Source organism: Fukomys damarensis, unplaced genomic scaffold, assembly GCF_012274545.1.
Source record: "Fukomys damarensis isolate Sample0158 unplaced genomic scaffold, DMR_v1.0_HiC HiC_scaffold_16, whole genome shotgun sequence".
Taxonomy (NCBI): domain Eukaryota; kingdom Metazoa; phylum Chordata; class Mammalia; order Rodentia; family Bathyergidae; genus Fukomys; species Fukomys damarensis.
In genome coordinates, this window is record NW_022900928.1 from 77,830,721 (window position 1) to 77,848,302 (window position 17,582).

Below are 17,582 nucleotides of genomic sequence, written 5' to 3' on the forward strand. Positions count from 1 at the left end.
AATTTTTGAAACTCTGGTCTTCTTCCTCCTTCCCACTTAATGTCACTCTGTAATTATTCCTGAACTATAAAATGCATTTCTGGACACAATTTATCTGAGGAGCAAATATGAAACGCCACCGGACAGCAGCAAACACAACAGAATGCTTCTTGATTCCTACTGAGACCAATTATCAGTGCAGCACATTTTCCTCTCAGTGTGTGGGGAATCACACATGTTCATTTTCAGAAACACAGAAGAGACTGCTTCTGCGTCTGGAGACACTGGAGTGTTTCTTAAGGACAAGGGAATGCAAACATTTAAAAGGCTTCAGATAGACTATGTCATCACTAAAAACAACTGAAAATAAAATCCTCTAAGGCAAAAAGGAAAAAAAAAAAATACAACCATCATCTATGCTAAACCCTCACCCAACTTTCTACCCAGATAAGTTATCCAGGTCACTGAATAAAGTGACAATTGCCAAGGTGTGACAGCCAGAAAGAAAAGCTGTGCTGGTTGAAAGGAAATTGCAATAAAGAAAGATATTGGGGCTTGAGGTATCATTCACTGCTAGAGCATGTGTTTAGCACACTGAAGGCCCTAGGTACAATCCTCATCACCAAAAGAAGAAAAAAATAAAAATAAAAGAAAGATACTAAGGCAGTGGTTATATTATCTTGTAATGTTAGGGTTCGCAGAGCTATATGAGCACAACTTTCCTATTGTACAAAACATGAAACAAGCACATTATTTCTGGAGATTGGGGATGAAAAGGTACAAATGGCAACAAGACCTTCAATTAAAACTATGTCTTAATTATTAAAACAACAAAATACCACATCACCTATCAGATTGGCAAAATTTGAGAAGAATGCAAATACCCAATGTGCCAAGAGTATATGGAAATGAGCTTCCTCATATATTGTTGGTGGGAATATAAAATTGTTCAGTATCCAAAAATGCAATTTAGAAAGTCTTATCAAAATAGTTTCCCAATTTATAAGGACAAATTTCAAACATATATAAAGAAAATAGTGTAATAAACCTCATGTACTTACCATTCAGCTTCAACAATTATCATGTAATCTTACTTCAACTAATCTCCCACTCACTCTCTTCCTCACTAAATTATTTTAAAGCAAAACCTTGATGCTATGCATTTTCATTTATAAACAGTACAATTTGTATCCTAAAATGAATTTTATATTTTATTAATATTACATTTAAAAGTAATCCATTCCTTATTGTTACCAAATATCAAGATAGTGTTACATTTTCCCCAACTGTTTCACAATTTTTTTTCCTTTGGTTTGTTCAAATTAGGATCCAAACACGTATTGCATCACATCACACATACCTCATCTGACTGATACATGAAGAATCATGATTATTTTACCATTGTCTCTTTAAGGCCACACTGCAGCTGAGTGAAGAGTCTAGCAGCACATTAACTTCCCACCTTGGAAACTATGCACACGAGCTACGCACACATCACTAGATGATCTAACCACTTGTGCTGTCTTAACACCATTTCCTCCCCCTCCCAATATAAAGTCAAAAGTCCCTTTCAAGTACAAATATATATTTTATTCTGATCCCCTTGATCAGTAACCTTAGTTAGTCTATACACGTTTAATTTTAGTCGGAAGGACTATCTCTACCAATGTCAAGGGCACTGGACATCACCAATAAAACATTACTGGATCAGGGATTTGGCTCAATGGTTCTGCCCCCTGCCTCGCAAGCACAAGAGCCCAAGTTTGATCCCTGGTACCAAAAAAAAAAAAAAAGAATTGTGGATGTGCCAATTATCCTAATTTGATCATCATACACGACATTTTTAGAATGAAATATCACATTATCCCCATAAATATGTTCAATTACTATGTGTCAACAAAAAATTTAAAAATATACTCAAAAAGAAAAAAAAAAGCTTAAGATATTGGCCCATAGGGAAGAGGATGGGAGGAGGGAAAGGGATAAAAGGAAATAAACAAGGCATTTTTATCACCATGTGCTACACACACACACACACACACACACACACACAACTCAGACAATTTGTCCTAGTGCTTCCCATAGGGTAGATTTTGCTGACTGCATTCTTGTATGCCTTTTAATTTGTTCCATTTGTCTACTATGCTTCCTAGAAACTGGCAGCTGAATCCAGAGATGCAATCAGATTCAGGTTTGATTTTGGGGGGATGAATACCTTACATATGGTATGAGTCAAGGAAGTATACAATACCAGAAAACATGTAATGAATGGTTATCTTTCCCTTAGAGATCCTGCCTAGATGCACATTTCATTAGGAGAGGCAAACAGTGTTACATTTGTAACTGGAATGTCTCTGAAAACAAATGTGCTTCCTCCAGCAATTGCTTACTGGGGACCTCCAGGGAGAAAGGATGGACTCTCCCTTCATTTACCAGTTTTCAGAATAATGTGGTGGCCCCTAGCATTCTCAAAAGTGACCTTTAAGTCACTTCTTTCAATATCAGTATTAAATTACTGACCTGAAATATATTAATAATTACTTAAGTCTACCATAATACTATCCTTTTTGATCCTGTTGTCCCATTTTGGCCCCTTCAAGTTACATCTTGAGTTCCATCCACAGGATACCAGAAGCTTTTAACAGCCCCTGGCATTGGGAGAAGAAAAGGTGATCCATGTTCATCTTGGATGGTCCCTGCCCCAGGACTGGAATCAGCCATTTCTCCAAGGAGCCCTGATGTGATGCCCCAGGTTGAAGAAGTCTATTTAGTGATCATACTGTGGGGTACTAGGGGTGCTCAGTGTTACTGGACTGATGACCTTGTCTACACCTCCTCAGGGGACAGAACTAGAAACCTGTTTCGTTGTTATCATCTTCACAGTGCTGAGGATGGAACCCAGGGCCTCCCACACCCTAGGCAAGTGCTCTACCACTGAAATCACATCCCAGGCCCTGAAAACATGTTCTTTAAGATAAAATGTATGAGTTTATACTGACATTCATTCCAACTCAAATTCAGCGCTCAGGGGTTTATCTAATTTGTTTGATTTTTATACCTGCATCTTTTTTCATTTTTACACAAAAACTTGGTTCTTAATTTCAAATGTCACTAACTTTTGCTGCTAGCACATCTTTGGAGAATTAATCCTAAGGAAATAATCTGGTGTGATAACCATGACACTGTTCTTTATAATAATAAAAAGAAGGAACCTATGTGTAAAACAATAGATGGAGAATATAAATAACAGCACATCCTACAGTAGATATACATATATAATAATAACCTATTGCTGGGCCAGGGATATAGCTCAGTGGCACAGCACCTGCCTGGTAAGCACAAGGTCCTGAGTTTGATCCCCCGTGCCAGGAAAAATAAAAATCTATTGCTTACTTGATAGAATCAATAAATATTCACAGAAATGGACTTTCTTCCTATGTGTGTGTGGTTTTGTTTCGTTTTGTCAAACTTATTGCCAAAACTTGTTAAAAGAAAGTTAACAACTCTCATTTGTGTTCATAGACACCACAATACTATAGTTCACTGCTGGTCAGGAGTAAGTTCAACCTTAATTTAAATAACAAAGCCTCCTTAGAATACACCCTATTATTACATATATGTCCTAATAAAAATAAAAAATAAGGAACAGATAGTACTTCCCAATTTAATAATTGTTCATAGCACTCAGCTATGCACATTAATAAAAGTTGGACCACTGGATATGAAAACAGACCTATTTGAATTCACATTCCCTTTAGATAAGACAGATGTCAAGTTCTTCACCTTCTTTATCCCTTTCATATCCTTGTGAAAAACAAGAAGTCCCACAAAGTCAAATAGTATATTTTAGAAATATGGGTAGAAGAAAGTCATGTTGTAAAGGACAAATACCAGTTTTTCAGAAGCCAGAATGAAGAAGGTTGCCACCAGATTTACATGAAATTTAAGCAGCATTTTTTACCATATAAAAATAGAACTAGTATAAAAACATTTCCAAATATAAAAAAGACAAAAACTCATGATCATTCTTTGGAATCTAAATCAATATTCTGCTTATATGCTTGTTTTAGTTTGTTTGTTTGTTTTGTTTTTAAGACAGGGCCTATATTCCCCAAGCTAGTCTCAAACTGGTGGACTACTCAAGCAATCTTCTTCTCCAGTAGGATATGCTTATTTTTCAAACTTCCCCGAAAAGTCACTTTTTACTAGGCTATTCTAATATATACTGTGTAGAATGAATTAGTATTTATGTTATGTTTTGCTTTGTTTCTACTATCTCTAAAGGAGACAGAGTATGCTTTTCTTATAAACATCCAGAGATGGCACAGGATAGAGGGATACAGGGACATTTCAGGGAACTGTGGCAGTCACAGTATTATTCCCAAACAACAAAATGGTAAGAAGACAATTCATTACCTGTTGAGCTGTGGTATCCTGTTGGACATAAGCTACCTGGCCTGGGTCTGTAAACAGAGTCTAGAAAAAAAAAAAAAATCATTAAGGATCTTTAGACAGCTTGCCTACACAGGAAAAACTATTCTACTACTAAGCACCAACTTCCAACTCTTGGGAGAGTTATCCTTTTATGGCTAGTCATCTTTCATTAATAAAATAATAAAAAATGTAATCTTTACCTAAATCCTTTCATTCAGATAGCTCCATGAGATTGTATAAGTGAACCAACCCAAACAGCAAACATTATTTCACCATTTTACCCTTAAGCAAAACTTTTCATGACATTGAATTTCACAGCTAATTAAAAAGGCCTGTCATGAAACATAAAAGACATGAACAAGGGCATGCACTTGTAAGTCCACTCACAGGAATGGATCTGTGATTTAATGAAAATGAACAGAAATATGCAGACATACATTATAAACACAAAATTTATAACTCAAATACACACACACACACACACACACACACACACACACACACAATTTTTTACAAGAGAGAGAAGGAACATAAATTGAACTTAATAGCCTATAGGTTCTTTTTTGGATAAAGTCAGTAAAGTTATCATCATAAAATTATTGTTACAAATATATAAGTGGGACCATAATGCAGAAACTCTAACTATGGAAAATCTTCCAAACTATCATAGCCAAGATACTATGGCTAATGTATCCTATCCCCCCCCCAAAAAAAATTTATTTTCTCTAAAGCTTCTAAAGAACATTAATTTGTAGGCAGGCATGGTGGCGCACACCTGTAATCCCAGCACTCGGGAGGCTGAGGCAGGAGGATCACTGTGAGTGTGAGACCAGCCTGGGCTACATAGTGAGTTCCAGGTCAGTCTCAACTACATAGTGAGACCCGGTCTCAAAAAAAAAAAAAAGAAAAGAAAAGAAAGAAAAGAAAACAAGACAGCATGAACATTACAAAAATAATCTGAATATTTTCTTTCACTGAGTCACATTTGATTAAGCTATGCAGAATTAAAAGCATGGTTCTTGATTCTCAAAGGAAAACTAACAAATTGATAATCTAGTAATGGTCACTGTAGAGAAGAGATGATACAAAGCCAGCACTCTTAACTCCTTACTGCACTTAAATTAAACAGATGAACCATCCTGTGCTAGGCCAAGTTGGTTATAAGCTCTTTGAAGGCACAAATCTTATCTGAATGACTTCTGCATCACTAGCACCTTTCACAATGACTGATAGTAAACATAAGCAATCAGTGACTCAATTAATTAGCAAATTTAAAACAATCCTTCACATGCCTGTGCAGCTTCCACAGGATGGATGTACACCAGTGTGTGCTCTGGACCATCCACAGAAGTGTAGGAGGCACCATCTGCTGTATACACCACCTGCTGGGGGGGGCGGCCCTGGTCATCAGTGTAGACAATCTGAGCCACAGTTCCAGCATCCGGAACAAAGTGTACCTGGAACAAAAAGCAAACAAGTAAGTATATGGTATGAAAAACTCAATCTCACAAAGGTACATGGCCAACTGAGCACACTTCTTCTAAAACATCTAAAACATCCCCCTAAGGTAAGAACGGAGATTGATGTACTTCATCTACACCAAGTTAGAGACTAGGAGAGAGGATACAAGGACCTTGTCTCTGCTTTATGCTTTATGTCAGGCAACAGACTTACATACTTTTGCTTCAAATGCTGAAAGCAAAGAACTCTTTCGGGGAGATGGAGGGGTGGTGATTGATCCTGGAAAAGTTGTCACAATGCCACCAAAATACAAACTATTCTGTGATGTGAAAAAAGGTCAAGATTCAAAAACAATTGCTCTCAGCTTATCATAAAAATTCAATTTTATAACAAACTGTGCCTTTCAGCAGACATTAAAATAAGGTCGCTTTCTTTTCTACCAGTTCTTTCCTACTCTAAGGACATAGTGGAAGCATAGCAGGAAACAACTGCTGAGTCGATGACTATAACAAAATCTTCTCTGCCAATAAAGTACTTGTAAGGGGCTTTGCACTACTGAGGTTCAGTTGTCACTGGAGTAAATCATTTTCAATTGTCACTTGGGTAAATAATTTTCTATCACCTTGGATTTAAAAAACTCAAAGCAGGGGGGCTGGGGATTTAGCTGAGTGGTACTGTGCCTGCCTTGTAAGCACAAGGTCCTGAGTTTGATCCCAGCTACAAAAAAACAACCTAAAAGCAGAAGCTGAGTTTTGTAAAATCTGCAGCAGATGACTGAAATCTATGCATTTGAAAGAGAGACAATTCATGTACTGATGTGAAAGGCGCTCTTAACTTGGCATCCTTATTCTTCTGACTTGGTGCCAAATCTAACTTTTTATGTAAATTTTCTCAGGGGGGAATAATAGACTCCAAAAATGATAAAAACTAACAATCCCCACAAAGAGACCTATAGGCAAAAGTATAATCGATGACAGAAAAGTTCCAGTTCTTTACTGACTGCTCTGTATATATTGATTCACCATGAAGATAAAGTTTATACACTGGAGAAGTTAGGATCCTAATATATTGGCACAGTTTCACTACTGTAACGTAATTTTCTAACTTTATATATATAATGTTGTGAGTTTAGATTTATTCACTAACATTAAAGACTAGTTTCAGGGCTTAGAAATAGAAAAACCATTTCTTCAAAAGATGAGCCATCGAAACCTTTTCATTTGTTTTCCTCGCTCCTCAAATTTCCTGGTCAGGAACAGGGATTATGGGGGAAAGGGGTACAGTGGGAGTTCCTGAGCTCTGCTCTCTGCTGCCTGACTACCACAAACAGGGACCCTGGGCACAGGGTCACAACCAGATTTTCTTGCGTTCTGCTATATGATTAATAAAATATACCAAAATACATAAATGCCTTAGCTTTCAAAATGGTTGCCGTGAGAAACAGAGCATGGTTCTCAATTATTCTGCTGAAAATATCTCTGTAACTGCTTTTAAAAAAAACTTTACAGACTGAGACTTTTAAATTATAACAGAGGATCCATTTGGCTTAGTGCAATGTTTATTATATTGCTTAAATTAAATAAGATTTGCTTATTTAAGTATTTTAATGTTTCTAATTTTGAAGAAAGGATTTTGGTTATGTAATTTAATTAAAAATTGACTAAAAACCTCACATTTATCCTAATGTAAAAAGTTAAGTATAATGCTTTGGCCACATGGATCCATATGACTGCTGACCCATCTTCAAATCTGCACTAAAAATGCAGAGATTTGTCTCTGGTAAGAAGCATCAAAAGAACATGCAGACAAGTGGGCATAGCAATGGACCCATGTAGTCCCACCAATGTGGGAGGCTGATGCAGGAGGAATACAAGTTTGAGCCCAGACTGGACAACTCAGTGACTTAGTAAGACCATGTCTCAAAATAAAAAGGAAAAGAAAAAAAGTAAAAAACCCTAAAAACACATGCAGTTGGTTCTGATAGCAATTCAAAGGCAGAGATCAATGACAGTAGCATGTGAGTGAGTGCCTAACCATCCCAACCGGTGACTTATAATGAAACAACTTGCATTCAAAACTTAAAAAGAAAATAGGGCTGGGGATTTAGCTCAGCGGTTTGGTGGCCTGCCTTGCAAGCGCAAGGACCCGAGTTCAATCCCTGGTACCAAAAAAAAAACTTAAAAAGAAAAGGCCATTCACTTCATAAACATGCCATACAGTTCATTATAAGAAATAAAAGCCTATACTGGATAACAAAAGAAACAACAGTTTGAGGGTTTTGACACTAATGTCGTAAGTAAATCAGTGCAGTGAAATGGATTCTGACAGTAAGTTGCAGAGAAGGCAGCCAAGCCTAGAGATGGATGAGCTCTTCCAACTCTCAGCGAGCCATCTCAATGGAATATTCACTTGCTGAGCCACTCCCCACTTCTTACATATAGGATTCACATTGGCTCCCTCCCAACAACTCACTACTATAGCTGTTATTTCTTTACCTGTCAGCAAACTGTACCCAACTAAAACCCTGCCATCAACAGCCAGCTAGAAAAGAGCACCCTTCACCTGTGTGGTGTTTTGCTCATGCTCTGCAGATGGCGGCCACACGTGTGAGCTTTCATCTTTGGAATCCATCTTTTCCTGCTGGACAGCTCCACATCCAGGCCACCTACAGCAGCACAGGGCAGGGGACAGTCATCTGTCCAGCACACGCGTGTGCATGAAGGACAGAAGGGTCTGTCTGCAGCATGCCTGAGGAGACAGAAGAGGATCCAAGATTTTAAGTAGGTGAATACATTTTAATAAATTACCATCTCAACTACAAAGAAAAAAAAAGCTCTGTTAAAAAGCAACACACCTGGGCAGAAAGGCAAAAATGAAAAAAATCATTTATAATAACAATACAATGTATCGAATGTTCCAGGCATTCAGTGTGGTTGTGTAAGCACACCTATATACATTGTCTATACACACACACACACACACACACACACACACACACACACACACACACACACACACACACACACATTACATAAAGGTAATCCTAGTCCTCTTGAGAGGAGCCAGTTCCTAAATGCAGGCAAATGACAGGGTCACATCCAAATCTGACTGCTGCATCACCCAAGCTCTTTCTTGGTAGATGCTGACAGCCTACACCACTGCTATTCCAAATGAACAATGGAATAAAGAAAATCACAAAATAAGGGGGGAAATGGAAGGTGAAGGGACAGGGATTCCTAGGGCCACAATTTGGTGAATACAAATAGAAGCTGCTCCCATCTGGTCAAACAGGACTGAGTGACCAAATCAGAAGCTTTACTGAACATCAACATGTGAAAAATCTCTATCTCAAAACCTCGTTCCTTTTCAGAACAGTCTTTTTTAAGGTAAAATCCTCCCTTTAGATAATGATGATACTACGCTGACATTTTAAACATCATGAGAGACTGGCTACATTAACAGGGCAACAGCCATGCCTGATGTACTTCCTCCCAACCTCCCACTAAAGTGACACACAAACAGGAAAAGGTAAAATGGTCAGAACACCCATAAGTCAGACAAGAAAGACCACTGCCAACATCTGGCCAGAATGTTCTTCATTTTCATGGAAATATGCTCAGAAGCACATGCTTAGAGCACACATGCTCTAATCTCTGAGCTAGAACAAAGCCCAAAGAAAGAGACAGACACCGGAACAGCTTCTTCCTCCACTGATCCTGGAATGCAGGCCCTGCCATGCCCGTACTGGTCGGGGGCCCTTGGCATGCAGGCCTGCCATCCTTGCCCCACTCCTTAGCACCCATTCTACACTCACTCACCCGGCACCCACCTGACTCTTCCTGCCCTCATTGGAGAGCACTTACAGTACTTCCAAGTTCACCAACAGCTAAGTGTATAAACAAAGGGACATAAGGGAATACTCTAGGAAAATGGGAATATTCTGTGTCTTGAATCTGGCTTGGAGTGGTGGTTACAGGAAGAATATGTGTGTCAAAAGTCATTGACCTAATCAAAATATGTGAATTGCATTATGCATAAATTACAACTTAATAAGGTTGACTTAGAAAAATTCATCACTCATACAATGATAATATTTTTAAAATGTATAAAAAGATATTCAGCATGTATATAGTATATAAATTATACCTCAATCAAGTTATTTAAAAAATAAATATTTCAAAACCTAGGAATAGCTGGGCATTGTGGCCCAGGCTGGACTTCAACTTTGCCTCCCAAGTGCTGGGATTACAGGTGTGCACTACCAGGCCCAGCTTCTTTTTTTCTACCATGAAACATTTAAGTGTAAATTGCAGACATAAGGACAATTACCCCTAAAATTTTAAGTGCCTAATTCCTAAAAACAAGACCATTTTCTTACAGCCACAGTAATTTACCAAAGTCAGAAAGACAACATTGAAACAGCAATATTTTCCAATTTATAGACCTTATTCAAATTTTGTCAATGGCCTAAGTAAAGTTCTTTATAGCCAAAGAAACATTTTTTCCCTTCCCCTACCAGATCAATCTTGTACTGTACATAGTGTGTTCAAGTGTCACGTCCTTCAATCCCCTCAATCCAAAGTCAGTCTCCTGCTCTGTTTCTGTCTCCTATAACCCTGACATTTTTTAAATATGCAGGTCATTTATTGTTCAGAATGTTCCTCAATTTCAGTATGTCTGATATCTCTTTATAGTTGGATCCAGGACAAGAATTTTCAGCAGGAATACCACAGAAGAGTCAGTGTCCTCTTACAAAGAAATTAGAGATTGTTTTTCCCCTTCTCTGTCCTCTCATTGCCCAAGACTCAAATGCACTGTGCTAGGCACTGGGACACTGTGGAGACCAGTCCAGCATAGCCCAGACCCTCACTGAACACGCGCAGGCCACAAAGCCTCACTGTCTTTGTTTCCATTCTGAAGTAGGAATCTGTCTTGGGAACTGAGAATAAACCCATGGGATCTGAGCTATCTCCAGGCCAACACCAAGGCCCAAAAGGATTAGAGGACATCCAGCTGCTGTACCTGCTGCAGAACCAACTGCTTGCTGGGGTGGGTGAGGGGCAACTCCCACACATGATCACAGAAGTTTCCTGTGTTGATTACTGAGCAGAGTGTGAGAGTAAAGTGGGTTTCTTTTGTCCTACTCATGCAAGACGATGAAGACACGTTGCAGTAATTCAAATAGTATCTGTGCTGGTTGTAGCTCAATGGTAGGATACTAATCTTAGCATGAATGAGGCCCCAGGCTTCACCTCCAGCCCCAAAACAAAAGAAAAAGGAAAAAGGAAAGGAAGAAAGAAAGAAAGTCTAGAATCCAAAACTGTGATACAGGATACCCACTTAGTAGTTGCACTTTGTGGTTTTAGTTTGTTTTGGGGTTTGTTTTGCGGGGGGGAGGGGGATACTGGGCATCGAACTCTGAACTTTGCGCTTGTGAGGCAGGTGCTGGCGCCACTGAGCTAAATCCCCCGGCCCCCTGGTTTGTTTGTTTTTGGTGTGTGGTACTAGGGATTGAACCCCACCCCTGCCTTCTCACTGAGCTACATCCCCAACCGTTTTGTTTTGTTTTATTTTTTTATTTTGAGACAGGGTCTCACTAAGTTGCTGAGCTGCCTAGGCTGGGCTTGAACTTGTGATCCTTCTGCCTTAGCCCCACAGGTTGCTTGGTAGATGCTGACAGACTACACCACTGCTACCACACACACATAGTTCTTGCTCTTTAATATATGGCTACAAGACTTTAAGTTATGGTCTATATTGACTAAATTATTTGAAACACCAATGTAACATTATGTACTTTTTGTTGCTTACCAAATTGTTTGGGAAAACTGAATTCTAAGTATGACTCCATTACTGACAAAACAAGTCCCCTTACAGCATCTGGTCACCAGGATCTTAAAAAAAAAAGGAGTGTATAAAATGGTTTCTAAACTCTATTTCAAGGACAAGATATATACTTCACTGATACACTGCTTGCCTAGCACACACAAAGCCCTGGATTATTAGATCCCCAGTGCTGCAGGCACGGGCTAGAAATAAAGCATATTCTAGTCTTAAACTGAGACAGGAAGCAGCAGAGTACAGTAGAAAACCAGCAGGTCTGAACACTCTGGTTTCCCGGGGGACTCAACCACTTATTCATTCTTCATGGTAGCCAAATCACTTATGTTCTCTGAGATGGATCATCAGCATATGCACAATGGGAGACAATAACGACCTCCTAGAGCACTAAATGACACAGGTGACAGTTCTAGGCACTCAGTCTAGCACACAGGTCAAATTTTATATCTGAGCTATACAGTGCTTCAGCACTTTCAAAATAAATATAAACCTCCGTTTATTAGTACATCTCACTACATGAACCTCCTTTACAGTAACACTCATCATATTTACTTCCTTTTTAAATGTGTAAGTTTTTTTAATGCTGAGGGTGAAACCCAAACTCTTGGAAGTTAGGCAAGCACTTTATCACTTAGCTATACCCACAGCCCACAGTTATTTTCTTTTTAACTGTATAATTTGTGGAGTCCTGTTGATCTTGATTAATAGGACAAAGAACCCCAGGAGCCTCTTTAATGCAGCCTGGCTGGCAGGAGATGATGGCTTCTGCTCTCTGGAAATAGATATCCTACTCCTCAGCATTAAGCTTTTCCTACACACCTCAGAGAATGGAAGAACCATACTACATCTTGTCTAGAAAGTGGCACCTTCGGTTTCCCTGTCCCACTGTTCACAAAAAGTTAGAGACTTCAATCCCCAGAAGAGAAGGACAAGTTTGCATTTCTGTATCCTCTCTTGGGGGTGACTTTATTTGTTATTTAGTATGTGCCAGGAACAGTTCTTGGTCCATAAGAAATATCAGTGTAAAGGCAAGGGGTGCGGCTTAGTGGCAGAGCACTTGTCTATCATATGTGAGACCCTGGCTTCAATCCTTGGCACTGAAAAAAATGAAAATACACCAGTGTATTAAAAACAGAAAGAAAGATGGTAATGGTGCCACAGGCCAGGAACTCCAGAGGCTGGAAGATCACTTGAGCCAAGAAGTTTGAGACCAGTCTAAGCAATATAGCAAGACCCCATCTCAAAAAACAAACAAATAAAAACCTTCTGTCTTGAGGGTTTGAATCTAGCTATTTTTTTCTTATAGCACTGTATAATGGAAAAGTAGGAGCTTTAGAATCTGACAGATCTGGGTTCTAAGCCCCAAATCTACCATGTACCTCATAGTTGTAATGTTCATAATCACATATTCTGACTCTCAGTAGCCTCATTGTAAAAATCCAAATTATCTGTGATTGTGGTGAGATTTAATAACCTGTATGTACTCCACTGAGTCCCTCGTTTTAACACTGCTCACTAAGGAGCTCCAGGACACCGAGCACAGCCTCAGTGAGGACACTGTGTGTGACCCTGTTCACTCGTGTCCATCACTCTGTCTGGCCTCATGTCAACTGGGTCAGGTGCATGGTCCACACTGGACACACTAACTGCCTTTTTAAATGTCCTCAGAGAGATCACTCTAGAACTGGATATTGAAACTGAAAGGCATGGAAACGGTAGAAGGGCACAAACTTGGTTAAGGAAACAAATATCCTCCACTGTAGTAATGACCTTAATACCCAGGCCTCTATGGGAACTGGGTATAAAAGACAGCCCATGTGGATAAGGCTGCACGATGAGTTATTATTACTGAGATCTGTGAAAAATTGGCCTGCCAAAGGCCAGATGGGAACGTCCCAGCATGGAAACATCAGAACAGGCAGGTATCACATGATGCTCAGAGAAGACTCCTGGAGACAGTGGAGTGACTTCTTTTGAGAATATCACTCTGGGGCAGAGGGTGTGGGTCAGGACAGAAGGTCTACCAAATCTGTGTGAGGCTCTGGGTTCAATCCCAGCACCAACAAAAAGACACAAAAATAAAACAAAAACAACCCCCCCAAAAAAAACAGCCAGACCACTCGTGCTCCTGATACCACAGAGTATTCCACTGAGTGGGATACCACCAAGGTCCCCAACCCCAGAAGAGATTCCAAAGAATCATACACTTATAGTGAAGAAATTTTAGTCATTCCTCAATTTATTTCACTTACATTTCTCCTGTCCTGCATATATAAGAATGATAAAATAAGTAAGGTGTCGTGGCACATGCCTGTAACTCCCACACTCCAGAGGCTGAGGCCAGAGGATCACCATAAAACTAAATAAATATATTGGGCTGGGGATTTAGCTCAGTGGTTTCACCATGGTTCGCATGCCCAAGGTCCTGAGTTCAATCCCCAGTACCAAAAAAAAAAAAAAAAAAAAAAAAAAAAAAAAAAAAAAAAAAAAGAAACCCACACATAACAAAACAAACCCTAAATAAATATATAAATAATATATAAATAAACAAATAAACAAACAAAATTCTAAGGGACAAAAAGCACTGGTGTCTGAGTCTAATTGGCCAGGGTTTCTTCCTTTTTATTTGTTTGTTTGGGTTTTTTTCTCATTGAGTTTATTGGTACATTTTAGGTATACAGTACAGTTACATTCATCATTGGGATCTTGTACCTTTACACGACAGGTCTTGGTTCTCATTTTTTCCCCTTACCCCTGCCCTCCCTTCACCCCCTCCTCCCCCTTCCCTATTTACAAATACTTTATTTCCATTTTTTCATTTTCTCATGTTATTTTTTTCTTTTCCCTTATTTCCTTTCCCCTACCCTTCCCACTTCCCCTACATCTTTAGTCCTTTTCTTCCTATTTCACATTGTCAATAATGATATAATTGACAATATTTTTGTTTTTTGAGACAGGGTCTTGCTATGTAGTCTAGTCTGCCCTTTTTTTTTTTTTTCTTTTCTTTGCAGTACCAGGGATCGAACTTAGAACCTAGCACTTCAAGGCACATGCAGTGCTACTGGACTAAATCCCCAACTCTGGCTGCCTTTAATTCACTAGTAGCCCAGGCTGGCCTCAAATTCACAGCAGTGCTCCTGCCTCAGCCTCCCAAGTGCTGGTGTGCACCACACATCTGGCTCTTTTTTTCTTACTTATACATAAAATAATTACATCTCTTACCATTAGCATCTTACATTCAATAAAACATTTGTAATCACATAACGTAATGATAAACACTGAAGTCCTTGAAAGAAAGCCAGCAAAGTACTTCATGCCTGGTGGAGAAACACACTCCTTAGCACCTGGACAGCACTGGGAATAAAAATGAAAGGTGAGCAAAATCCTGTTCCTATACAGTTCACCGTCTAAGGGAAGAGACACTGTTAGCCTCCCAGCTCACCCCTGAAGGCAACAGAGGAGGCTGACCAGAGAAGGAAAGAAAACCTCCCACTGCTCCATGGGCTCAAAGATAAGGCCAGGTGCTCCAGACAGTGGCTTCTCCATGTGTCCAGCCCACAAGTAGGCCTCCCAAGTTCCCATGCCACCTCACCCTGTCATCATCACTTCATCCCACCATCCCTGGGCCCTTCTTGGCTAAGGCTGCTACCATGAAAGCCCCAGGACTTGGAGTTCAGAAGCTTCTTGTCTTCACTGCTCACACACAGAGAAGGAAAGAGGCGCCCGCGGCTTCAGAGGGAGCTATAAACCAGGTATGATGGCACTCGCCTGTAATCCCAGAACCCTGGGAGGCTCAAGCAGGAAAATCACAAATTAAAGCCCTACCTGGGAAATTTAGCAACTTAGTGAGACCCCATCTCAAAATAAAAAAATTTATTAAAAGAGCTGGGATGTAGCTCAGCGTGAAAGCCGAGTCCCTCCCATTACCAAAAAATAAAAACAATAATAATAAAAAAGAATCAACTGAGGTCTCTACACTGGGCTGGTAACTTATATGCCAGATGCATCATTATTGTTAAGGAAAGAAGCATATCACATTCTAGAAAATGCACTTACGTATTACAAACTAACTAGGAAAACTACTCCTTTCCTGCTGGGCAATACTAGATATGCTAGAGAACAGTTATAAAGAGATGGATGGCCCTGCAAAATAACCAGAAAAGTTATGAGAAAGAAAGTGGAAGAGGCTGTGTCCTGATCTGGGGAAGGAGCTATGCATGGACTGGGAGAATGGAAGGAGATGAACACCATGGAAAGGGGTTCTCTCGTTCTCTCCCTGATAATACCCCAAGCCCACCACTCACACCCCCACCTATCTGCAGCAAGTTGCAGATTTAGCTGGCTGGAGCTGCACAACAGTGGGGAGACTCCAGGGCAGTAGGGAAGACAGGCGGGGAACAGATCCCATGCTGTTCCCTGCCATACACTGCTTCCTCCAGGGCAAACAGGAGACTCTCTGGCCTGATATACAAGCAACTGCTCACTTGAGGTAACCTTTTACCCTTTTCTCAATGAATATGTATCAGCCACACAGTAACTCTTACTGACCAAACACAAAAAGATCATTCCTCTGCAATACTTTATAGAAGTTAGTCTCCATTTAAAGGGGCAACGCTTGAGCTCACTTTAAATGAATTACCATAAATAATATAGCCACTGGACTATGAATTTGGTTTTGCACAGAATGGTATTAGAGTAGGGTATTAAAGTCAGACAGCCTGGCTTAAAACCTTGTATCTGTCACTGGCAGCTTTTAGCAATTCACTTAATAGCACTGAGCTCCAGTTCCTTCATTTATAAGGATAAAGAACCTAGGACAGCCATTGTAACTCATGTACATAACACAAAATACCTTCACATGAAGAAGCACAAAGGAAGCCCTTTTGAATTGATATTTGATTAGATTCTACCTATTAACTGAAAAAAGCGATTTTTTTTTCCTCTTTACAGAGAAAACACAGCTTCACTGAGGCATTCACTGATAAAAGAGGAAAAGGAAGATTAGAGGAAATCCAATGCTATGAGACTAAATAACAAAACAGGTGTTAGCACTAGAAGAGAAATTCCAGACCCACGGCCCTCAGGCCTCAGCACCATGAAATATTATTATATTTGTCTACATCACAACGTAAGCGGAGCTCACGTCTGTCTAGCACTTACTATGCACCAGGCATGTTCTAAGTACTTCATGGGCATCGACACATTTCATCCTCACAATATCTATGAAGTAGTCCATTATATATTGCTCACTGAAATGCCTAATTTGGGCCTTAGTTTGACAGTGACTTTTCTCCATCACTCCTCATCAAACTTGTCTTTGATGTAAGATGAGGGACTGAGAGGAAGGTGCACTGACTTGCCCAGGGTCATGGGGCTGGGAGGCACGGGCACCGCAGCACATGCCTGGGCTTACAGCTAAAGCCTTCATGGTAAACCAGAGTCTGTACTACTCATCCCACAGGCAAGAACCCCTAACTGTCTGTTACAATGCCAATATATATGATTCCATTAATAGGCTATATAAAAATCACAGCCAACCTCACTTTACTATTTTTTATGTGAAACTAAGAAAAATAAATTCCCAAGTTTCCCACCAACTTTTTTGCTACATGTTCATTTATCACATCCTAGGGCTGGCTAGGATGATCAACAATAGCAACAAAAATTAAGGACATTTTTTGGGATTGAAAGCCCAAAATTAAACCAATTCTGTCTTTTATTTTTTCTTTAAATGAAAGGATACCTAAGGAGGTAGCAATATGCTTGCCTAGCATGCAAGAGTTCCTAGGTTTGATCCTTGGCACTACCAAAAAAGAGGAAGAAGGGAGGGAGAAAAAAGAACAGAAAAGGCAAGCAAGACAGAGAAG

The 17,582-nt window shown here is 39.7% G+C and overlaps 1 protein-coding gene across 4 annotated transcripts in view; it reads right to left on the reverse strand.

Annotated features, from left to right (window-relative positions):
- The window catches only part of Prdm10 (PR/SET domain 10), a 93,644-nt gene that overhangs the window by 45,065 nt on the left and 30,997 nt on the right, over positions 1 to 17,582 (reverse strand). For 3 of the 4 annotated variants that reach the window (XM_010640101.2, XM_010640102.3, XM_033764430.1), the window contains 3 exons: positions 8,437 to 8,622; positions 5,706 to 5,870; positions 4,396 to 4,455 (listed from right to left, as the gene is read on the reverse strand). In XM_010640101.2, the coding sequence (XP_010638403.1) occupies positions 4,396 to 4,455; positions 5,706 to 5,870; positions 8,437 to 8,505 (294 nt within the window). In that variant the 5' untranslated portion in view covers positions 8,506 to 8,622. Of the gene's footprint in view, positions 1 to 4,395; positions 4,456 to 5,705; positions 5,871 to 8,436; positions 8,623 to 11,685; positions 12,300 to 17,582 lie in introns of those variants that run through there. The other variant, XM_010640103.3, reaches the window with a different exon arrangement.